General features: G+C 61.2%; 1 protein-coding gene across 6 annotated transcripts in view; it reads right to left on the reverse strand.

Annotated features, from left to right (window-relative positions):
* The window catches only part of RAP1GAP2 (RAP1 GTPase activating protein 2), a 76,701-nt gene that overhangs the window by 4,242 nt on the left and 48,325 nt on the right, over positions 1 to 24,134 (reverse strand). For 4 of the 6 annotated variants that reach the window (XM_042791447.1, XM_042791445.1, XM_042791449.1 and 1 more), the window contains 21 exons: positions 17,946 to 17,981; positions 16,796 to 16,840; positions 16,249 to 16,281; positions 15,696 to 15,905; positions 15,120 to 15,223; positions 14,485 to 14,563; positions 13,188 to 13,241; positions 11,930 to 12,013; positions 11,062 to 11,162; positions 9,855 to 9,984; positions 9,563 to 9,718; positions 8,834 to 8,905; positions 8,129 to 8,215; positions 7,764 to 7,898; positions 4,004 to 4,141; positions 3,507 to 3,625; positions 3,094 to 3,207; positions 2,472 to 2,589; positions 2,020 to 2,146; positions 737 to 816; positions 524 to 562 (listed from right to left, as the gene is read on the reverse strand). In XM_042791447.1, coding sequence (XP_042647381.1) covers positions 554 to 562; positions 737 to 816; positions 2,020 to 2,146; positions 2,472 to 2,589; positions 3,094 to 3,207; positions 3,507 to 3,625; positions 4,004 to 4,141; positions 7,764 to 7,898; positions 8,129 to 8,215; positions 8,834 to 8,905; positions 9,563 to 9,718; positions 9,855 to 9,984; positions 11,062 to 11,162; positions 11,930 to 12,013; positions 13,188 to 13,241; positions 14,485 to 14,563; positions 15,120 to 15,223; positions 15,696 to 15,905; positions 16,249 to 16,281; positions 16,796 to 16,840; positions 17,946 to 17,981 — 2,031 coding nt within the window. In that variant the 3' untranslated portion in view covers positions 524 to 553. Of the gene's footprint in view, positions 1 to 523; positions 563 to 736; positions 817 to 2,019; positions 2,147 to 2,471; positions 2,590 to 3,093; positions 3,208 to 3,506; positions 3,626 to 4,003; positions 4,142 to 7,763; positions 7,899 to 8,128; positions 8,216 to 8,833; positions 8,906 to 9,562; positions 9,719 to 9,854; positions 9,985 to 11,061; positions 11,163 to 11,929; positions 12,014 to 13,187; positions 13,242 to 14,484; positions 14,564 to 15,119; positions 15,224 to 15,695; positions 15,906 to 16,248; positions 16,282 to 16,795; positions 16,841 to 17,945; positions 17,982 to 19,010; positions 19,284 to 24,134 lie in introns of those variants that run through there. The other 2 variants (XM_042791450.1, XM_042791446.1) reach the window with 2 other exon arrangements.

Genomic DNA, 24,134 nt, shown 5'->3' on the forward strand with positions numbered 1-24,134 from the left:
GGCCCCGAGAGCCCGGGCCGACCACGCCGCACTCCCCTCACCTCTGCCCATAAAATCCGCCTCCTAAGCTGGCTGGTTCCATCTGGTCTGGGGAGGGGGAAGGGGACCTGCTCGGCTTTTCCACCCGCCGTGCGCAGCGCAGAGCACGGCACACCTTGCCCTCCCGGAGACTCACCCATGCGTTTCGTAAAGGTTAACTGGGAAAAAAGAAGCCCTGCTGGGCTGTGGCCCCTCGTCCCCCAGAGCCGGTGGCCAAAGCACTGCGGGAGCGCCTGGAAGTTCTCCAGAGGAACACACAAAGCTACACAGCAGCACCGACGGGCACAGCCCCGTCTGCCACTAACCGCTACGGTTCTTCTCACTCAGAGCTGCCCTTATCTGACAGAAGCGTTTAGGATGCTTCCAGATACGTTATTGATCACATATTTAGTAATAAAACATGCAATTAGCCACTGTTAGCTGTACACACTTGGCTGCAGGCGAGACAAGTCATTTAGCACACCACCATATCCCAAACACTCACCTTTTACAAGTTCATGACTCCTCCTTCCTGCTAGTGGCTCTAAATGAAAAACAGATTATGGGTGAGGTTGCAAATAAAGGGGCAAGGAGTCATGAAATCCCTTCCCCTCCCTTACCGCCTGCCCCGCGGGCTCTGCCTCCTGCCCCCCGGGCCCCGCACCAGCAGCCAGGCAGGGCAGGATGCGGCCGCGCAGCATTGCCCGCGAGCACCTACCGTGCTGGAGCTGCCGTGGCTGAGCTTGTCGAAGCGAAACTTCAGGTTTGACCTTGGAGAGTTTCTGTTCTTTATATCTGCTGGAGGGAGGGGAAAAGAAAAGAAGAAAAATAATAATCTGTGAACAAAAATATTTGCTGAAGCTGTAAGGCTGACTGCTGCTCGACCAGCCTGACAGCCAGGCACTTCAATAGACTGTCATGAGTGCCACCGGTATTTAGTCTATCTTGGCTGAATGTTTCGCAAAATGTGTACATTAAATGTTTTTGATGGAACAAATTGAGGCTTAATTACATTTCACAGTCTTTCTACTGGAAATGCCACTGAAAAGGCTACGAGAAATGACTGATCCCTATAATGTATGGGTGGATTTCCATGTTCTTGGCAGGAAAAATACAAAATAAACACTTTCAACATTAAAAAGGGCTGGTTTAATAGTTCAGAAAATCACTAATGAAATAAGGAGGAGGACCTGTGGGGTGCTGCGATACAAAAAGCCAGCCAGGCTGTGCCGCGCAGCCCAGCTCTCCCCCGCCTCGCTCCCGATGACGGAGCTGTGCAGGCTGGATTTGTGCCTCCCTGGCAGTTCGCAAACAGCTCCCGAGCTCAGCGCCAGCGTCTGCAGCGGCGGAGCCCCCCGGCAGGCGCCCGGCCGCGCCATGAGATTAAAGCCGGGGCGACCTGCGGGCGAGGGGCGAGCGCTGCAGACACCCCCCGGCCCCAGCGCCGCCGCCGCAGCGTGCACCAGCGAAAGGGCCGTTCCTGCCCGTTTTACCCTGCTGAACTGCAGCTCATTTTGCAAATCGCCCGCCCGCCTGAAACGGATGGAGTCGGTGAGCGAGTTAGCAGTAGGGGTAATGGAGCCAAGACCGAGGGAAGCTGCTTGTTTATTAAATAATTTGTGAGTCATGGCTCGGTCCTTGGAGACAGCGAGTTTCCACGACTACTGCACATGCCTGCCAGGGGAGAAGGGAGGAAACAAAGCCACTGCAAAAGCCACCTCTACGCTCTAATTTAGAGGGCAAGCAAATTCCCCGTGGCAATAGAGAACTAAAGCACATGGGGCTGTCTCTCCAGAACAGCCCCGTCAGGATGGGGGTTTCAGGGGCTTGCCCCCCATCCCGCGGGATGCCAGGGCCCCGGCATGGCTGGGGAGGGGGCAGCTCCATCCCAGCGCCGCACACCCCGTCCCGACCCACCGCGGGACCCCGGCGGCTTCCCGGGGCTGCAGGAGCGAAGGCAGAGCCGGTGCCCCCCCAGCCCTCCCGCCCCCCGCCCCCCACCTGTGGGGCTCCTGCTCATGATGACGGGGGTGGCCGCGGCCCCCACGCTCGGGCTCTCGCTGCCGGGTGAGGCACTGTAGACAAACACGTCCTGCTTGAACGGCGACGCCGTCGACGGCTGGCTTCCCTGCACGGGGAGAGACCGGCACACGGGGCTTTCTGCGGTGCAGCCCCCCGTGCCGACACCCCGCCGCATCCCTGCCCGCCCGCTTGCGGGACAGCTCATCCCAGCGGCGCAACCTCCCCACCCCACTGTGCCCAGCACACACTGGGGCGTCCCACGGGGCGCCCCGACCCTCCTCCTCCTCCCCAGAGATGGGATTAAGCCCCTTGATGTCAGCGGGGAGGGCGCACCTGGGGGGGGGGGTCTGTGGGGCAGTTCCCCCACACTGAGACCACGCAGCCGCGGGGTCCCGAGCCCGAGCGCGCCGCGGGGCCGGTTTGGTGCCTACCACGCTGTCGTACTCCTCCAAGGTCTCGCTCTCCCCCGCCGTGCTGCTGAAGCTGCTGGTGCTCGAGGAGGAACGGGAGATGTTCGACCTCCCGTTCTCTTTCAGCTTAATAAACGGCCTAGGAAGGGAGGCGAAACAAAACGAGGGGCACGTGGTTGTCACCCGGAAAGCTGCGTCCCTGGGGCTACCACAGTGGGGACAGACCCTCCCGAGCACCCCCAGAGCAAAGCAGCTGCCGTAGGGAGGAACCTACCGGGGTGCTTCTGTAAATAACCACTCCCAAAAGCATGGGATAAAGGAGTTTGGGGGTGTCCCCAGGGGGAAACCCCTGGGTCAGGCTGACGCCCCGCTGCAGGGAGGGCCGGGCACCGCGGGCCTCCCCAGCACCCGTGCCGTGGGGTTTGGGCAACTTCTATCAAACACCGCTCTTTGCTCTGCTTTTTAAAGACAGCTATTTTCAGACCATAAAGGAGCTGTGCTCATGAATCACCAGAATCTTTTTTTATTCCTCCCTTAATATCACACGTATTTATAGCAAAACCTGGAGATGCTTTTGGTTGACAAAGTCCCCGACGGGCTGTTGAGCTCCAGACGGAGGAGGACAGGGCTCCTCCCGGCTCACCTGTCTTTGTTGGGGCATATTTCAGGGGAGCTGGGGTTGGACGAGGTTTCAGATTTCATCTCTTGGGAAGAATGTCCCAAATCTGGTGTCTTCTGGGCTCCAGAAACACTGTCACTGAGGGCACAAAGAGACGGGTTGCACAAGTTATACAAGAGACTTAAAAAGGATGGTCAAATTATACTCCCTAACACCAAATGCTAAACTGTAAGAGTAACAGATGCTCGGTGGATACCACCACCTCGATTTAAAACAGAGGGAAGGGATCCAAGGCACAATTCCTCGAACACAGCAGAAGCCATTCCCGTTGCTGGATTGTGTGGAAAGGGGCGGCTCCAGCACCCCCAGCAGCTTCTCTAATGTTTGACACGCAATTGGGGTTTTAACCCCAGATACCAGGGCGATGTCAAACTTACCACCTTGTCCTGCTCTCTGCCTGGCTCTCCGAGCCCGTGTGCAGGCGAGGGAACAGCCCCGAGCGGCGCTTGATGGGGCTCCTGGACTGGTTCTTGGTGGCAGCTGCTGGTACAGGGGGCTGAAAGCACACAAAGGTCCAGGTTGGAGGGCAAAGCTCCTTCCTGGGAGCTCGTAAGACTAACCATCCTCTGAGGATTATGCTGCCTGCAATTCTCAGCCCGCGCATCTAGACAACATGTGATGCCAGGATTTCTTTTGTATCTCCTTTGTACTTTGGGGATGAAAACCCCAGGAAGCTAACCTCCAGTTCTGCCACAAAACAAACCCGGCTTTAACACAGCGCTCGTAAAACCACGCTCGGCTCAAACCTCCTCCTCGCCCGCACATTCGCTGCCTGCACGGGGGACTGCCAGATTAGCCCTGCCTGGCTGGGGAGGGAGGGAGGGAGGGACAGATGGAGGGACAGGAGGACAGAGGGACGCGCGGCCGCGCTCACCGAGAAGGTGGTCTTGGTCACCTCGCCGCTGTTGTGCGCGATGCCCCCGCTGAGGCTGCCCGGGATGCCGCCGCCGTGGTGCTTCTTCTGGCTGCCCACCATCGTCTCCATGGAGTGGCTGCGCACCCGGATGGCTCTCTGCGGGGGGGGGGGGGGGGGGGACAGGGGACAGCAGGTCACCGGCGCCCTGCGGGGCCGCCGGCCCCAAGCCCCCCTCCCCAGCCCCGGGTGCCCCCCAGGCACACCCCAGAGTGCCCTGCCCCTGAGAGCCGGCACCGACCACCGGCCCCCCCAGTGCCGACAGCAGCCATCGCTCCGCGCAGCCCGAGGACGAGCCGTCCCTGGGGGGGCTGCACAGCCACGACAAGGTCAGGCTGACCCCCTCCACAGCAACGGGGACCACGGCCGAGCCGTAAGCCAGCGTTTGGATGCAGAACCCCATGGTTCTCCCTGGATCGGAGAGGACGCGTCCCACGGGGAGCCTCCTGCTCTGCCCGTGCCTCTCCCACGCGCCAACAGACCTCTCCGACCTGCCCCAAAACACCCCCAGAGTTGGGGGCTTCGCAGCTGTGCAAAAGTACTTCTGTTCTTCAGCGTGCCTATGCTTGAAAAATAGGTTTATCCTGAACCGCTGCTGCTGCTGCGTCCTGGGTTTGAGTGAGTGGGGAGGGTTTCTGGTAGCAGGGGAGGGGGCTATAGGGGTTGACCCATCCAGCCCTGTGCAGGACCCAGAGATGCGCTGCACAGCATCGTCCCCAGGGCAGCCACAGACTCTCCCTGCTCCCTTCACTCCTCATTTCTCCCGGCCAAGCAGCCGCCTTCCTTCACTCTTCACACCAGCCACCCTCCCCCGGGCTCTGGACACGCTTTCCTCAGGGCTGCCCTTTCCTGAGCTGCACCCCCGAGCCCGGGCGCAGCTTCCAGCCCCTGCCAGCGCTGCAGCCCGGCACGGCGCGTCCCCGCTGCCGGGTCCAGCAAACCAAGGGCTGTGATCACCGCCGTGCCACGCTCCTCCTGCCACCCGAGCCCTCGGCCGAAGTGCCCGTGGCCTCCTCCCAGCCCGGTCTCAGCAAACCACAGCCTCTCCCCAGCTGCCCCAGAACAGCCCTGTCCCTTTGGGCACGGGCTGGCTTTTATGGGAGCGAGATGCCCAGCGCAAGCCCTCGTGCCCCTGTCCCCTCCAGCTGCCCCGGAGCCCCGTGCCCCCAGGGATGCCCACGGCCAGGCGTGTCCTGCCCGGGACGGAGAGGAGGCACCCAGTCCAACCCGTCCCCATGGTGGGACACTGGGGCTGGCCACGGCGGGACTCGCAGCCCCCGTGGAGCTCCCCACGTCCCCCGGGGAAGGACCAACAGCCGGGCTCTGCGAACGGCGGCAGCACAACCTGGGGGAGAGGGCTGCTGGAACCGCTTTGACTCAAACTGCTGCAGGCGTACCAGAGCCAGAGACCTTCTGCAGATCCCAACACTCGTCTGGGTAATTAAACAGGACCTGAGCTATTTTTAAAGTCTTCTTTCCGTTGTTGTCCCAAGCACTTACAAATACGACCACGAGACCTTTTGAAAGTCTGGCACAAGCTATGAAAAGCAGCGGTGAAATGCACAAGCTAAAAAAAAAAAAAAAAAATCTCTACCCACATTTTAATTACTGTAGTCACCATAGTAACAGGAGCCCAAACTGGCCCGTGATGCCAGCGTGCCAATTACAGGAAAGTTTCTCTTCGCAGCTATTGCCCTCGAATCGCTGCTGTGCCCATGGCCGCCTCTCCCCGAGCCCCCCGAGCCCCAGCTGAAGGTAAAGAGATTTTGGAGAAAACAAGCCACCAAGGGCCAGGTTTCTGGAGGTGCCCGGCAGCGGTTTGCTGCTGGCTCCAGGGGTTATGGAGTTGCGGGCAGACCTGCTCCGGGGGAAGCTCTCGCCAAGAGCCAGCCCGTGCCGGGGACCGCGGCCGCCCCGACAGCCGCGCGCTGTCCCCTCCTGCCCGCCCAGTAACAAACACCAAGCAGGAGTCCGTCAGACCTGATTTATTGGGGTCAGCGAGCCATACAAAATTTGACAGCGTTTGCAGAGAAAAGTAACCGGTTGCTTGCTTTGCCGCCAGCAGCCCCGGCGGGCGCTCGCGCCGTGCGGGCAGGACGGCTCCTGCCCCGGGCTGCAGAGCTCTGTGGGGACCCCGACACCCCCTCCCGCAGTGGGGCTGGCCAGGGGCTCCTCTCCCCACGGCGGGGAGGTGAAGGCAGCCCTCCCGCTTGCTCAGAGCCCAGCAGAAACAAGCTCTGCTCTCCTCTGCGCAGCCCGTCCCCACGTTAGGCGGCTGGGGAGGGAGGAAGGGGCTGCGGGCTGGGTCGCGGGTGTGAGGCACCGGGCAAAAAGAAGCGGTGGGGGGGGTCAGGTCTCGCCCCCAGCCCCCCCCCAGCCCTCTCCTCTCCCCGTTCACTCTGACAGCGCGCGGTGGAGGACGTAAGCCAGGATGCAGCCCAGCAGCGCGGTCCCGAGGCGGCCGGGCAAACGCAGCCCAGCCCGGCCCGCGGAGCTCAGCGCCCACCCCGGCGCACCCTGCAACGCCAAGAGAGCAGCGGCCACTTTCCCATGCGCAGAAACCAGGCCCAAAAAAAAAAGTGATTATTTAACATCACCACCTCAGACCCTGCAGTGAACGCTGTGATGTATGACTGCACAGCATCTCGGTTTCTGCATGTCTCGTACCCAAAGAGGACACACCTGAGGCTCCAGCCGCCGCCGCGGCAGGGAGCTGTCACCCCCCGCCCCCCGCAGCCGTGGGTGCAGGGTGAGGTGACTCACCCACCAGTGCCTGTTTGTACTACAGGGAAAACCGTGCCTGTAAGGTTGTGTCTCCGGAGAGCTGACGCGCCGGGAGCGGGATGGGGAGAGGCAGGGACACGGTGCCCGTCACCCACGGCAGGGACACGGTGCCCGGGGGCTCCGCTGAACACCCACCCATGGGTGCAGCCTGGATTTACACAGGCCAGCCCTTCCCTGGTGCAGGGCAGCCTCCCCAGAGCTGGCTGGCTCACTCCCCGAGACTCAGGTGCTGCCCCTCCGTTTCGAGGGATGTCCCCCACCGCCCAGTTGTCATTGTCCCTACTCCCAATGGTGGCTCTGTTCTGTCCACATCATTTTATCTCATTTCTTCTTCTCCTCCCCCTCCTTCTCCCAACCCACCCTCTCTTCTCGCCCCTTACACCCCCAATCCCGCCCAGCACCATTTCCCCTCTCCACACCCAGCACCTCTCACTGTGTCTCCCATTTAACACAACCACCACCACCTCGCCACGGCAGCCACCCCTTGGTGTCCTCCCCACAACCCAATCCTGCAGCCGGGGTGGCCCAGTGGGGCCACCAGCAGCCCGGGGCCACCAGCAGCACTTGCCCTGCAGCAGCAGAGCCCGACTGCAGGCACAACCCGTGCTGGGGTGCTGGCCCTGGACCGAGACCCCTCCGGAGACACGGCGAGTGCCAGAGCACACTGGCGGGAGAGGAGGGTCTTGGGGGGGGGGGGTCTGGAGAGGTCACCCCGAGGGTGGCACCCACCAACACGGCATTGTCAGCCTGTGCCAGCTCCCACTGGGACCAGCCTGGGTGTCCACTGGCTGAGTGGGTGCTGGTGGCAGCGAGCTCCTGCCTCCTCCCGCCGCTCCGCTCGTCCCCCAGCACCGCTCACCCACACCTTCCAGCAGCCTGTGCTCTGCCAGCCCTGCCGGCAGTCGAACGCTGCTGTTGGCGAGGGACACGGGTTTACCTTGAAGGACTCCAGGAAGCCTCCGTGACCCCCGTTCTCCAGCTTGTCCTCCTCGGGCCCCAGCCCCAGCATGGTCTGCGTGTGCCCGTGGAGCTCGTCGTGAAGGTTGTCCAACAAGGCGGCCCGTGTCCGGTCCTGGGGGAGCGAGAATGGGCTCAGGGGTGGGCACCGACGGAGGGGGCAGCAGCACCCCCCGTGGGACACCCGGCTCGTCCCCCCCCCGGCAGCGCCCGCCCCACGGGGCCCCACGGCCGTCAAGGGAGCCGAGACACGCGCACGCTTCGGCCACTCGCCCCCCCAAGCGCTGACCCAGCCCCGCCCAGGCGGCTGCAGGGAACGCCGAGCCCCCCCCGCGCCCGCGGTACCTCCAGCTTCGCAAACTTGTCGGACTTGCAGCAGGCGTTCTCGGCGTTGATGAGCTTGGTCAGCAGGAACTCCCGGAACTCGGGGCTCTGCGGGGAGACAGCCAAGGGGGGAAACACCCCCCGTCAGAAAACTCTCGCACCGGAGCAGTACCGACCCAAAAACCGAGCTCACAGCACCCCGCAGCCCCCTCCTGATGCAGGAACACCGGCGGAAATCCCCGGATGGGCTCGGGGTGCCCTCTGGCACTGGCCGTCACCCCCACACTGAGGCGGGGGCTCGGCAGCAGAGCCGCTGCTGCCACCTCGCACGGGTGATGCTGTGCGATGGTGCACAGCCTCCCGCCCTACCGCAGACCCCCTCGGCCTCAGTAGAGATCAAAAGAACCACACAATCACGGACTGGTTTGAGTGGGAAGGGCCCTCAAAGCCCCCCCAGTGCCCCCCCCCGCCCCGGGCAGGGCCCCCTTCCCCCAGCCCAGGGGGCTCCCAGCCCCGTCCAACCTGGCCTTGAACCCTTCCAGGGAGGGGGCACCCACAGCTGCTCTGGGCACCCGGGGCCAGCGCCTCACCGCCCTCACTAAATAAATAAATGCATATAAATTCCAAAAGTCACCTTTTCCTTAAGCATGCGTGCTTGGAAACATCTCAGACATACACACTGACGTTTTTTATGGCCTGGAACATGCTTCCCGTCCCAGCTCTTACCTTCTGGAACACCGGCGGGCTCGGCAGGGGTGGGCCGAAGGACGGGACGTCTTCCCGGGCCGTGACCGACACCTGCGGAGCCAAGAGAACGGCATTCCCGTGGGTGCAGGGTGATGCTCGCCCCAGCCCAGCCCAGCCCAGCCACGGTGCGCCAGCGCCGGAGAGCCAAGGGGCATCTGGAGCCCTCGCCGTGCCGGAGACACAGCTCCCGCCCAGCCCTCACCAGCCACCCCTCCTGCTGTCGGGAGAGGGTTATCACCATGCACGGCTTTCTGCAGTTGCTTCCTACGAACTCTGTTTTCATTCGTGGCTCTAAGCAATGTGCTTTTGGTTTGAAAAATTACGTCTCACCGCATCTCTTCACAGAAAACAGACGTGACAGGGTTTATGCTACCTGGCCTTGAGCGATGTGTTAGATGGGTATGAGCTGCTCTGAGGCTTGTTCAGATACTGAGTAGCAGCAAAAATCTTTGGCAAACGGGCATGCTGCTATACATGCACGTATTCTATACGTGTAGGTATACACACACACTATGTAGTAGTGCATACATAAACACATGTGTGCGTGCATATATGTATGTTTAATATCCACATCCCTGTGCCTGTGGGGTATGATGCTGGGGGTAACGCTGAGCCCGCGGGCAGGGCAGCTGCCGGGCAGCCGCCTCCAGACCTCGGCCCGAGATGCCGAAGCAAAACTCGGCACGTGCGTGTCGCGGTTCCCCCCACCTTGTACGCCGTGTTCTCTGCCTCGGGGTTTTCCACCTGCACGACAATGTAGGCGTGCAGGAAATTGGAAGCAATCATGTCCGGGACAAACGGCGTGTTCTCCTCTTGGAAGATAATCGCCACAATGTCATTGCCGATGTGCCTCTTCCTCTGGAGCTGAGCGGAAAGGGAACGCGCTCGGTCGGCAAAGCTCCGCTCCCTCGGGAGCATCCACCAGCGCCGGGGATGCCGCGGTGCTGGGGCCCGGCGCTGGGCACGGCAGCGCCAGCGCATCCCGCCTCATCTCTCTTACTTGTTGCGTGTCTCCTTCGGTAAAAGGCAGCTTTGTAGAGACATGAAACATTATCTCCCTGTCCCTGAACACCGTGTACACAGACTCTGCTCCCGTCTGCCCGTGGCTGACATCCAGACCTCCTCGAAAACTGGAGACGAAGGGAAAGGCAGGGAGAAACGAAGAAATATTAATTGAAAGCTCAGCAGAGTCTGCCGGCGGCTGTTGGGGACAGGGTGGTGGAACAAACCAGCTCAATTATCTTTATCGAGGAGCGAGCGAACGGGAAAGAACAAACTGTGCGTCACACAGTGTCACCCAGCATCGCTGTCCCCGTCAGAAATTCAGGGTGTGGGGCAGAGCAGGGCTGGTTGGCCGGGGCCGACACTGCTGTGGGCACCCGCCGTGGGGCCGACACTGCTGTGGGCACCTGCCGTGGGGCTGACACCTCCCTGAGTACCCGCCGTGGGGCCGACACTGCCGTGGGCACCCACCGTGGGGCTGACACCGCTGTGGGAACCCACCGTGGGGCTGACACCACTGCGGGCACCCACCATGGGGCTGACACTGCTGTGGGGCTGGCAGTGCCAAGCACTGTCACAGTGGGCTGCCCACTCCTGCCAGCCCATGCCCCCCCCAGTATCAGGGGTCTCTGCCCACTCCTGCCAGCCCGTGCCCCCCCAGTATCTGGGGTCTCTGCCCACGCCTGCCAGCCCGTGCCCCCCCAGTATCTGGGGTCTCTGCCCACGCCTGCCAGCCCGTGCCCCCCCAGTATCTGGGGTCTCTGCCCACGCCTGCCAGCCCGTGCCCCCCCAGTAGCTGGGGTCTCTGCCCACTCCTGCCAGCCCGTGCCCCCCCAGTATCGGGGGTCTCTGCCTGTGCCACAGCTGCTGTGGTGGTCGCCCTGGACACTCGCCACAGCTGAGCCCACAACACTGGAGAGGGAGCGTTTCCATATGAAGTTAGTTACATCTACGGCTGAATATAGTCAGATTTTCTCACAACCTCAAAACTGCAGGAAAGGAAGTTTTTCTCTCTCAGCAGCTCCAATTTTTTTTTCGGAAAACTCCCCCAGCTTTGAAAAACAAGCCAAAGCTATATTTGCTTCTGCTCTGTACATCCCGCTCATGAGTGAGATGACTTCTGTTCTCGCACAGTAGATATTTTTACATATGACATGGTCTCTTGTTAAAGGTATTTGTAAAATCATTCTTTTTATTTAACTTACCCTTTGAAGTCCTGGAGTGTTATGGTGTCTCCCAGAAAACTCAAGAAGTTCTTGAAGGCAGTGCTCTCCTCATTATTGCCGAACAACTCCTCCTCTTGGGTCTACAGAACACAGGGCGCATCTTTTGAGGGCCCCAGCCCCGGCTGCTCCCCACCCGGCACCAGCCGTGGGTTGGTCACAGCCCACTCGGCCACCAAAGCACCCGGGGGCAAAGCCACTGCGAGTGCCTCCTAGCCCATGGTAAGGACCTCGGGACAGCGTTCAGGAAATACCAAAACACAAAGGAATCCTCCACTGGAAAACTCAAGCCTTAATCATCCCTTGCATGCTACATTTCAGAACAATGAGACCTTAATTATGGCCTTGCACGAATTACTCAATTCAAAATAAAATGCAATATGTAAAGATAATTAGAGCACCTGTCAGAATAATCTGTGGTGAGTTGTGAGACTCAACTGCCTCTGCACTCCCGTCCGGAGCCCCTCGGCTAATGACAGCATTTTCAGCAAACGCGTGGCTTCACAGCCCACAGTCCTCCAAGACAAATGTAACTGTTTCACTGTCTAAACATATATCTGATTAAAATACCACGCCTGCTAAAAGCCATTTTCACATCCACTTTTCCCTACAGCAGCTTGTGGGCTGATTTCCACACCGAATTTGTTCAGTCACATCATTTTTTAATGAGTCAGGGAAACATCCGAGCAGCAGGAAGAGCATTATTAGCGAGGACACCCAGTGACACAGGGTGCTGCGCGTAACTGAATTAACTGCGGGGCCAAATCTGCACCCGTGAACCAGGGACGTCCCACAGGCAGGGACGTGCCCCACGGACGTGCCCCACGGACGTGCCCCACGGGCCGCTCACCTGCCTGAACTTCTGGTAGATCACACCGAACTTGAACGTGTTGTTGACCTCGTGTTCATCATAGGACACTATCATCTGGGACGCCTGCAGTAAGGCAAAATACGAGTTTTTCCATGTGGTAGCTCAAAAGGCAATGTCCAGAAGAGCGAACGCGGTACGGCTGCTCACGGGGGGGGGGGGGGGGGGAGAGCCCGCCGGTGCGGCAACGGCTGGGCAGCGCCCGAGGAGCGGAGGAAACCAAATTTCCACAGAATTAGACCAAAACTTTTCAACGGTGGCTCCAGTTTGGGTTATCAGCATCTCTGGGCTTCGGGTAGGCACGAGCTGTGGTCCCAGCGCCCAGGTGTGGTGGGGGCAGTGGGAGCCCCAACCTCTCACAGCTTTTCTGGGAGAAGTGTGGGGCCTTTTGGTGCAAATAACGTCAGTTCCCGTCGCGCCCCGGCTCCGCAGCCCCAGCCCCACTCTGCAGGGACTGAGTCAGAGATGTTTTTCTAACCCAGCGGGGCTTCGGCCGTCCTCAAACTTCCCGAGGCGGGTTTGATCGCGACCCCAGTAACGACAGTGGGTGAATGAAATCGGTTTCACCTTGGCTACATCAGCGGGTGGTGGAACTGCCCCAGCGCTTAGCGCCCTGCCCGCCGCGGGAGAGGCCTTCCGCATAAAAGGTGCTTGAAAATGATGGATATATTTTTTTTTTTTTTGTAACCTCCCGGGAGCGGGTGTCTACGGCAGCACTAGAGCACACGGGAGCAGAAGCGATCCCGGAGCAGGCAACGAGTCAGGACGGGCACGTCACCAGTGGGTCGGCCACGCGGATAAAACACTGCATCCCCCGCAGCGGGGACAGCCGCCCACCTCCGCCTCCCCCCCTGCCCGGCTTCTCCAGCACAGGCCCCACCCCTCTCACCGGGTTTAACTCAAACCTTAAGGCATCAACCCAAGATCCGGGTTGGTTTTACACCCCCACGGACGGTCGCCGTCCCCTCCTTCCCCACGATCCAAATTCACACCAAAGTGCCGTCAATCCTTGGTGGCCAGCTGACATTACGAGAGGGGGGCAGGCTGTGAGCTAACGCGCTGCCCAGATGGACGCACGGCCCGCGTCCCCTTCGCACCCGGGTACAAGGGAGGGAGCTAGAAAGATGCAGGACGGACATCCACGCTCTGTGTCAGAGCATCTCGGAGAAAAGGGGACAATTAACCCCTTTTCTGACCTTCTCTCCCAGATACACGACCGACCTGGGTTAAGTTACCTCACCTTGGGGTACAGAACCGGGTTAAACTTCAGCCCGGAGGCGTCGTCGCAGAAGGCCTGTGGGCGAAGGCAAAGAGCAGTCAGTGCCGTCCCCCCAGGGGCGCGGAGCAGGCACCCCGGCCCTGCCGAACCTCCACGGCAGCGCTGTGAATGTCTGACGGCGGAGCCCACCCAGCCTGCGCCTGCAGCAGCTCCCCTCCTCGCAGCCTCTCGCTGGGACGCCCCGTGGCCTGGCTGGTACCCGACTGAGGATGCACCGAGGTTTCTCCACGGGTCACGGGAGCTGCCACTCCCTCACCTCTTCCCCCAGATAACAACCAGCGACCTGCCTGGGACCAGCAGGAAACCAACAGCAGGGCCAGCGTGTACCACCCCCCGCTGAGCACCCCTGGACCTGAGAGCCCAGGCACTGCTGCCCCACGCTGCCCTACACTGCCCTACACCACCCAGTGCTGCCCCACGCTGCCCTACACCACCCAGTGCTGCCCTACACCACCCAGTGCTGCCCTACACTGCCCTACACCACCCAGTGCTGCCCTACACTGCCCCACGCTGCCCTACACTGCCCTACACCACCCAGTGCTGCCCTACACTGCCCTACACCACCCAGTGCTGCCCTACACCACCCAGTGCTGCCCTACACTGCCCTACACCACCCAGTGCTGCCCCATGCTGCCCCACGCTGCCCTACACTGCCCTACACCACGCAGTGCTGCCCTACACCACCCAGTGCTGCCCTACACCACCCAGTGCTGCCCTACACCACGCAGTGCTGCCCTACACTTCCCAACGCTGCCCTACACCACCCTACACCACCCAGTGCTGCCCTACACCACCCTACACCACCCAGTGCTGCCCCATACTGCCCTACACCACCCAGTGCTGCCCCATACTGCCCTACACCACCCAGTGCTGCCCTACACCACCCAATGCTGCCCTACACCACCCAGTGCTGCCCTACACTGCCCAACACTGCCCTACACTGCCCTACACCACCCAATGCTGCCCTACACCACCCAGTGCTGCCCTACACTTCCCAACGCTGCCCTACACCACCCTACACCACCCAGTGCTGCCCTACACTGCCCTACACCACCCAACGCTGCCCAATGATGCCCAACACCACTCAATGCCACCCTACGCTGTCCAACGCTGCCCTACACTGCCCTACACCACCCTACACCACCCTACACTGCCCAACACCACCCTACGCTGCCCAACGCCACCCAACGCCACCCAACATGCCCAAGGCACCAGAAGCAGTGTCGCGGGCGTACCCCAGCCCAGCCCCACATTTTACCTTTGCAATCTGGGGGATACTAGGGAGCTTGCTAAATCCTGCCAGGGGAATCCTTTCATGCAACGTCTTCACTTTGGACCTAGCAAAAAAAAAAAGAAATGATCAGACATCAAGGAGTGTCTGAGGGAAGGAGACGCCGGCTGCAGCCCCCGCCTGCCAGCCCTGTGGCGTGCACGCAGCGATGCTCCGCCGGCTCATGGGAAACGACGTTCTGCAGAATTTGTTGGGCCTGGCTAGTAAGCAAAGGCTCAATTTTATTTCTCATCTCTGCAGCTCTTAAAATATTCATAGTTTGGAGGGAAATGACACAATGGTTCAGACGCCCTGGGCCTTGTCAGCCTAGGGAGGGATGGCGATAGATGTGACTGGTGTTATCCCACGTCATGGAGAGGTTCACGCTCAGCTGCAGCGGGTTTAGCAACAGATCAAAGTCCCAGCTCGTTGCTGGGGGTGACGGGGACTGCGCAGTCCCAGCACAGAAGCAGTAGAAGGATGCTGCCGCAGCTTCCCCTCCCACCCCGAGCCCCTCGTGTGCGACAGCCGGCCCGGCTCTAGCATTTACTGTAGAAACAAAACAAGGGACTCCCAAAGAGAAAATGTTTTGCTAAACAAAGCTGCTTTTTTTTTTTCCATACCTGAGTATAATCCTTAAATATTCCGTGCCATCTGCCTCCTCACACTTAATAGAAAGGATCAGATTTCCGAGGCTGCTGGCTGTACAATAAAAATTTAAATGATCCTAAAAATAGAAAACAGTGCATTAGTGGGGGGGGGAGGCAGGTTGCTGATGGCCAGGACGCTGCCCCGGGAACACCCCCTCCTCGCCGGCACCAGGGCTTTAACCCCTCTGCCCCCAGATCTGGGCAGGGGCAGGAAGAGGATCGCAGGACTGCGAGCGAGGGGGGTGCGGCAGCTCCCGCGCCCGGCCGAGCCCCAGCTCCCCGCGCACGGGGCAGGCTCCGGGCCAGCGTGCCCACCCCGGGTCCGGGGGGGTCCCGCCAGCTGTGGGGGCCGGGGGGGCCAAGGCTGTGTGCGTGGCCATCCCTGCCACGGCTGGCCACCCGCCGGTCGCTCCTCTCCTTGCAAAGAGGGAAGTTGCAGAATTTGCCCGTTTTGCCCACAATTTCGGAATCCCTTTTTTTTTTTTCTGGGAGGGGTGGCGTGCAGTAATTTCCAGCCGGCCCCCCCTCCCCTGCGGCGGGGGCACCCACCTTCCCCAGGAAATGCTTCCTGTAGGCTCTGGCCTCTCCTTTGCACTCCAGCCTGTAGCCGAAGGCGCTGGGGCTGAGGTTCTCCTCCTCCTCCTCGCAGATGCTGCTGTCGGATGAGGTGGGCGTGCCGAGGTTTTCGGGGTCCTCGATCCAGTATCCCCCGAACTGGGGCAGGATGATCAGCGGGTAGGGGCTGCCCTTCTCGAGGATCTGCAGAGATGCGCCCGTGAGGGGTTGGGCAGGGCAGGGGGGTGGATGTGGGGCGCAGGGTCCCATCACCCCATGTCCTGCCCCCCTGCTATCCCCGCCCGCAGCAGCCCCCCAGCCCCAGCACCGGGGGGGAGGGGGGCAAATCCAGCCCCTCTCTGAAACCTCCTCTCCCTCCCAGAAGAGCGCACGTGCCACCAAGGGAAAGCAGCAGCCGCGGCGGTGGGCAGAGGGAGGGTGCTTTGTGCCGCTCCCCTCGGGAACAGAATCTCCACCAAGTCCCCTCTTATGGGCAGTTTTGGAAAGGCGTTTGCCTGAAGGCGTGCAGGGTATTGAGGGCACCCACCTCATCGATGCTGGGGTACGGGATGTAGTCCTCCTGGAAAAGGGAATCAAAACACGGCATGTGACCGCTTGTTCCCCACCGGCCGTCCCTCGGCCGTGCACACCCAACCCGGGAGCGCATCCAGGCACCCACTGCGCCCGTCCCTCCTGTGCCGAGGGGTTAATTAACAACGCGTGGGGCAGGAATGGGGGGGGGGATGCTCCTGGTGCCACCGGACAGCCCAGGAACCCGGCCCGGGGACCCCTCCCCACTCGGGGTCTGCAGGGAGCCCGGTACCGGGGGGGTCTCCGGTACCAGCATCAGCGGCTCAGCTCCGCGGCAGAACCCAACCGTGTCACACAGCTCACCGCTGCGATACACGGGGCTGGACGTAAAGCTGGATTAGGGATTTACAGGCAACCAGTCTCTCATCTTTGCAATTCAATCAGTGCCTTGCTTTTAGATAACATTCAAATCCTTTTCAGTCCCTTGAGTGACTGTCTTTGACTATACACATTAAAGCTCGGAGACAGCGGAGCGATCCATGCAAAAACAAAATTCAACCAACCTTATGTTTTTGGCTTCCAGTCCTGTGTTCTTCAAGTTTTGGTGCCTGGTTGGAACAAAATGAATAGATCAAATAATTAAGACGTTTTCAGCAACACAGACAAAACCACGAGGGTATTCTGCTACACAGAAATCACTCTGACATGAATGGAGTGAAAGGAGGGAGTTTCTGCCGGTGTGCCAGGACAGACCCCGTCATAACACGGCAAAAATGGGTGATGGGGATGTGGCAGGACAAGACCTGGAACACAGTGACATGCACTGAAAATGTCTAAATGAGGGGCAGGAACTATCGGTTCCCAGGTGCTGGCACAGCACCGAACACAAGATGCCCCGTATCCCACTCCAGCTTCGTCTTAATTTCTCCGGGATGGGCTCCTGGAGGAAATCCCCGCGCTGCGGAGCGGGCCCAGAGCCCCGGCGCGTGGCAGGGTGACGGCCCCGGCTGTCCCACAGTGCTGGCCCCGGCGGGGGCACGGGGACAGGGACAGCAAACCCTGCTGGCACTCGCCCCTGCCGCGCTGGGGGGGCACTGGGCTGGGGGGGCATTGTGCTGGGGGGGCACTGCGCATCCCAGCACCGGGGGTGAGCGCTGCCTGCCCGCACCCCCACTGCGGGGACCAGGCACGTGCCAGGGGACGCCCTGGTCCCCTGACCCTCCTCCTCGGGCAGGTTCTGGTGTGTTTTACTGTGGGGCGAGAGGCCGTGCCCCGGCCCGTGGGGCAGCCCCAGACCCGGCCGCGCTCAGCCCCCCAGCGCTGTGCCAGGACGGGCAGCGGCATCCTGCCTTTGCCAAGGAGCAACGGGACGGGCTCTGAGAGCGCGTGCCCCTGCCTGGTGACACACAGGCCAAAACCTAAACCCTCTTCCACAGAACGGCTTGGGGCGATGCGACCTCGGAGGAAGATGCTGCCGACACCACTGCTCCCCCCCAGTTTGAGCTGGGAAGCGCCCGCCGTGCCCCCCTCGGCAGGGCTGGCGTTGCTGGGGGCTTCAGCCGCGACTCAAACCACGTCAGGGTCGTGCAAGGCCTCCCGGCACGTTAAACACAGGAGACGCCGCGGGATCTCTGTCCGTGCAGCCTCTGCCGGGGCGGGGGCGGGGGGGGGGGGCAGAAATCCCGCGTTACTGGCACGCACGCTGCTGCTCACCTGCATTTTTTCCAGCATTTCGAAGAATTCTGCAGACTGAAAAAGAAAAGATGGAAATCTCCTGTCCCGTTGAAGCAGGCATAAGGCAAGCCAGCCCAAGTCAGGGCACGGCAGGGACACCAGACCCCCCACCCCGTACCAGCACTCTGGCTCTGGCTCTTAATGGGAAGGGGAAGAAAAGGCTCTGCCCACAACTGGCGGTGCGAGCCTCCCGCCATGGGGCAGGGACGGAGCCCGCAGCCGCCCCGCACCCCCCTAACTCCTCCCGCTCTGAACTCCATTTCCAAGAAAGCATGAGAAGATGGGCCGAGCGACGCCGCGGCGTTTGTCCCGCGCCCCAGCTGCAGCCACGGCAGCTCCCCTCCGGGCTGACGCCGAGCTCGGGCTTTGCTGCTTGCAGCTCACCAGCGCCGGTAACACTCAGCCCCGACGATCTCCCAGCCTGCTCCTGATCACGGTTATTTAGCCATTTCTTTTTTCTCATCTCAGCAGTGCCAGGTCCCATGGGCTGGACAATCTCTTTGGGCTCCTGTTGTTCCCTGGGTGTTTTCCCAGGTCTCCGAGGTCCGTGTTTCCCGGCTCTCTGCCACGGTGACTCGGGGTAGTGATGCCAAAGGGAGAGCGGAGCCGGTGGTGCGATCCCGCGGGATGCAGGACAGCCTGGCAGGAGGGAAGGGGAAGGGAGGGCGAGCACCCACCCAGCCACGCTCCGCTGCTCCGCGATGGGCTGCTCCTCCTGCACCGCGGGTGCTGGATCTCGGGGATCAGGCGGGGAGAAAACCCGGCCGGCTGCCAAAGGCTGCAGGCGTGGGGTCTGCTGAGGACGTGGGGCTGGGGGGCAGAGTCGATCCCGCCGCGAGCAGAGGGACGGGGTGCGTGTGCCCTGGGCCCCGCGGTTCTCCTGCTGCTTTGGAGGGCCCCCGGCAGCAGCAGGCCCGCACACACAAACCAGCAGAAAAACCCATTCCTTTTGAAATGGAACGGGCCCGAACCAATTGATCCAACAAAGCAAATCAATACTCTGGCACATGGGACACCTGCAGCAGCCCTCCCCGCCACCCTCACCTTGCCAGGCGATGCCGCTGCCGGCGGGACCGGGCTGCCCGTGCGGGGCTTGTGTCCTACTTGCCAAACCAACTAAAGAGATTAGCCAGCCCCAGGCTCCGATTAAAAATCCCACGTGGCCTGTGCAGCCCCCGAGCACCCCGAGCCGCTGCAGCACACGCGGGGCACACGCGGCTCCTGCGCCTTTGGCCAGGCTCAGCGCAGGGGGCTTGGGGACAAGAACCAAACCCAGAGCGGGAAGAACCCGCTGCCACCTCCCCAGGAGAGGGGCTGGAGCCACGTCTGCCCCGCTCAGCCGCTTTCCCAGGGCAGGGGGCACTTTGGGAAAGTGTTCCTGCCCTGTCCACCCCGCGCTGCCCAAAGGGGCCCCGGCCGGCGCTCCGTGGAGCTGCTCCAGGGCTGGGCAGGCACCGGCCACCTTTCCCACCCGGTCCTGCCGTGACGTCTGGACGCAGCAGACCAGCACAGGCACGGCCCCACCAGCATGCCCAGCCACGGGGAAACTGGTGCTCCGCGAGCAAGCACCAGCCTCCCAACCCACCAGGCACCTGCGGGGTCACCCTGCCGGAACAGCAACCCCTGAGCCGCAGCTGGACGCTTCTGATCCCTCGCCCGGTGTTTCCTGCTCTCATGTACACACAAATAAATTATCTAGTCAAGCTACGGCTGTAAACGGTGGGGCACTCCCAGTAAACTGCTAAGTCACTTTTCTGGAGACACGCCGCGGCTGCCCCGTCCCTCTTTTCCCCCATCCTCCCCCCCCAACTCCCGCCGCAGCCGAGGGGCTCAGGAGAGGCTGGGGCCACGGCGGAGGCTGGCGGTCCGGGAGGGAGAGCAGAAAGCAGGCTCAGCAGCTCCAGTGCCGCCGGCTGCCAGAAATGGTTTGCAGAAAAGGGGTGTGAGATTTGGGGCAGAAAGGGACCAAGGAGAAAGGCATGGGGGGGGCGGGGGGGGGGTATGATTTTTCGTGAGTTCTTAGACTGAATTTCGCACAAGACAAAGAAGGGAGATAAAACAGAGGAGGAGATGAAGAGATGAAAATCCAAAACCAAATGAAAACCTCAGAAGATTTTCTTTTAATAAATGTGGTGAGCAAAGGTTAGTTTAACGGTACGAGCAGCCCAGTGACTGCCCTTGGTGATACCAGCTGGGCCGGGGCAGAGACGCTGCCAGCACAGGCAGGGACTGCCGTGGCTCGGAAGCAGCCCTGGCCGTGTTTATAGCTTGAGACTATGCCCTGGGTTTATCTACTGCACCCACAGGAGGCAAAACGAACCCCAGGCTTAGAAGAGCTCTGTGCCCAAAGCTGGAAGCACTTTAAAAAGGCTTTTCCTTATTCTTGGTTTAGATTCTGGTTTATCTTCAGGTCTCTGTGATGGACAAATGCTCTTTGTGGCAATTAAAATAATAATTTCCAGGTGCCCCTCCGCCTGCAGCCAGAACCAGGGAACCAAACGGCCCAGCAGCACCGGATCCACCCGCCGAAGCGAGTGCCAGCAGAAAGCCTGTACGTGTATTTAATGAAGCAGACAGCAGTCTGTACCCTTTGGGGATTTATGCATACTTAAAGCCAACCTTACTGGGCCACAAATATTTTGGCAATTACAGCGGAGACAATTACAGCTTTGTGGCGCCCGGCAGGAAGCAATGTCACCTGCCGTGGGCCCAGCCGGTGGGTCGGGGACGGTGGGGCTGCGCTCCCCCCACTCGGCGTCTGGGGCTGCCTGCTCCCAACTAAACCTGCATCTGCTCCCTGAACCCAACCAAAGGCAGCGCCAGCGCGGACAGACCGACAGCCCTTCCCCTGCCCCCCCCCGGCAGGACCAACCTGCCCAGCAGCTTGTCCGAACGGCCTCAGAAATGCAAAATGCTCCACCCGAAACGGTGCGGCCGCGATTCCTCCCCTGCTCAGGTGCGCTCAGCCCTCCCCACCGAGCGCGCTACGCGGGCAGCGTGGGAAGGGATGGACAGACGTCCCCCACGCATCAGCGTGGAAAAACGCACGATTCCTCTCCAGCAGCACCGGGACAGGCGCCGGGTCCGAGCAGCGTCTGCCCAGACCCCCCGCACCCCCGGGGCTGCGCTCAGCGAGCGGGCGCCCGCGGACGAGGAGCGCTCGGGGCAGAAGCTGCAGAGCAGCCAGCAAGCGCCCTGCTTTGAAGGTTTTCCGAAGAAAAGGACACCCAGAAAGAAATCCCTGCACCAGGCGGGAGCGCAGCAGAGCTCAGCCCAGCAGCCCCCACCCCGGGGCGCTGCCCCCACGGGTCTCTGAGCGCTCACCAGCAGGTCCTGGAAGAAATCCATCATCGTCCTGGCGTGACCCCCCGCCCCGCAGCAGCCACCCAGCCACGGCCACTGCCGCGACCAGACTTCGGCCCAGCGCCAGGCCGGCCATCCCGCCCCAGCCCCGACACCTCCCTCTGTTAATGTTTCTCCAAGCCGGAGGCCCGGCAGGACTGCTGCTTTGTTATTTCAAAGGGTGGCTCCCCTGGGAGGCCAAGTGCCCCAAACAGGTTGGGCAGGAAGCGGGTGAGCGTTTGCAGGGGACGGGCACCTGCCGGGATGCACAGCCCTGCGGCGGGATGCACGGCCCTGCGGGGGGGTGTACAGCCCCGTGGTGGGATGCACGGCCCCGTGGTGGGATGCACGGCCCTGTGGGGGGGTGTACAGCCCCGTGGTGGGATGCACGGCCCTGCGGGGGGGTGTACAGCCCCATGGTGGGATGCACGGCCCTGTGACGGGATGTACAGCCCCATGACGGGATGTACAGCCCCATGGTGGGATGCACGGCCCCGTGGTGGGATGCACAGGCCTGTGGTGAGATGCACCATGGTGGGATGCACCGTGGCAGGATGCACCGCAGCGGGATGCACTGTGCCCCTCGGGAGGGCACTCACCTGGGAGAGCTGCAGTGGGAACCAGGTGCTGGGCAGGAGGCAGAAAATCTGACCTCTCCAGCTGGAAATCTGTATGTACAAAAAAGCCACAGCCCTTCCGAAGGAGCTGAACAAATCCCAACTGTAAATCCTCTCAGAGTCAGCTCAGGACAAGCCAGCCTGCTGACCCAGCGCTGCAGAGCAGGCACCAGCACCAACAGAGTCTTCCCATCCCAACACCGCCCGAGGGGGAGGCAGGACACAACAGCTTCGGCAAAAATGCCTGCGCGGCTGTGACGGAGCATGGGCAGGCCCACCTGCTGGGCACTTGCTCCTGACCCTGCTCCCAACGCCCGCTCCTACCCCTTGTCCCCCTCCGTGACCCTAAGTCTTGCACAGATCTCTGGGAAGCACCTTAAAGTCTACCAAGAGCTGGGCAGAGCAGGATGAGCATCAAGGATATCGGCTCAACGCGCTCATGCTGTGCAGCATCTCATCGCAGGCTCAGCTGTGCCGGTGCTGAGCAACCGCCTGGCGTGTCCCACGCTGACCGTGACCGTCCCGAGCCGACGTCCCCAGAAGGACCAGGTCTCTGCCTCCCACCCAGAAAGTCACCCCAGGTTTCCTTCCATCAAGCTGATGGCTCCTCAACCCCTGACATCTCCTCTCCCGGGCACCTTCAGTTCCATCTCTTAAATGTCAGCAAATCCACGCCAGCCCCGGCCTCTCAAGAGCCGATGGCAGCACAGACCAAAGCGGCAGCTGGGGCATGGGACCCTCCAAACGAGGAGACACACACCCCAAGCCAGTGGCCCACAGCGAGCTCCCGGCCTGAAGACCGTACGGGTTTATTTCTGTTTGGCACCTCCGGAGCTCCCTGCGCCTGGCAGAGCTCCGCCGCTGCCGTCGCCAGCGCCGCGGGGACCGAGGGATGGAGGGAGGGAGCACGTGCTGCAGGCTCCCAGCTCCCCCTCGCCTTTCTGAAAGGACAACCTGCGCCATCTGCAAAAGATTCTGGAGCCCTTTAATCCTGCTGTAAAGCAGAACAAGTCAGTAATCGCCTTTTAATTGCTTTAATTACATGATTATAAAAACGAAGGACCGGCAGTGAAACAGTCAGCCTCCAGCCTTGCCCGTGGAGCCCGGTCCCCCTGCACATCCAAAGCCAAACCAGCCGCTCCCTCAGCCACAGCACCCACAGTGGCTTGCGATGTGAGAAGAAACAGCCATCTTTGAGATGAAAAAAAAAAGACCCCAGCGTTTGCTTCCAGGGAACTTACATTACCTGAAGCATATGGAGTAGCATCTACACTCTTTTTCCATGCCAGGCTTCCCATAGGTTTCCATGCCAAGTTTCCCAAGCTGAGGGAAGCCTTGAACAGAAGTTTGAACACCGCTGAAGAGCCCGACTCCCCGCATCACCCTGGCTCCAGCCGAGGGGCAGCTGTACCCTGCTGCCTGCAGTGTGCCGGGGGTCTCACCCCATAACCCCCCCTGCAGCAGGGAACTCAGGGAGCAGAGCCCGGCACTGGGGGCCACCTCCGCACCCGCAGAGCCAGGCTCAGCCTGCTCGGCTCACAGGCTCGTTAAAAGGCAGAATTGCCATTTAAAGCGCGACAAGGGCAAAGGCAGAGGCAGAAGCTCTGGGGACGCAGGTGCTGCTGCAAAGCCGGGGAAGGCATGAGGGAGCACGGCAGCAGAAGGAGCCCCTGGGACACTGCGGGGCTCATGGGCACAAAAAGTCCCTGCTGCAGCACCTCCTGCGCCCTGCACGGCCCTGGGATCGCCCCTCTCCCCCCATTTCCCACGGTGCCCCCAGGACAAGGCCCCCGCTGCCAGCGGGCTCTCAGGGAAGGCGCATCCCCACTCCCCTCCCTCACTCCAGGCTTCAGCCGCCCCCCCCCAGGACCCCTCCTCCTCCTCTGCAGCCCGACGAGGTGCCACAGCTCGCGTCACCAGTGAACCGTGTCAGCTCCTGCCTGCTTTGTGCACCCGGGTCACACACAAAACCCAAAATAAGCCAAACCGTCAGAAGCTCCACTAATAAACTCCTCCAACTCAATACTCTATTTCCAAGCCCACTTGCTCTTAACAACCATTTAACCAGGTTCTCAGCCACCTCGTAATCCTCACATCCATCTCATCTCCTCCAGCTTAATGAGTAATTTCAGGGTGGCAGCACACTGAGCGCTCTGCAGCAACCCAGGGAGAAAAGCCACAACTGCCTTTGTCTGGAAACTCTGGTATT

Source organism: Tyto alba, unplaced genomic scaffold (genome assembly GCF_018691265.1).
Source record: "Tyto alba isolate M040663 unplaced genomic scaffold, T.alba_DEE_v4.0 Super-Scaffold_19, whole genome shotgun sequence".
In the NCBI taxonomy this organism is placed as follows: domain Eukaryota; kingdom Metazoa; phylum Chordata; class Aves; order Strigiformes; family Tytonidae; genus Tyto; species Tyto alba.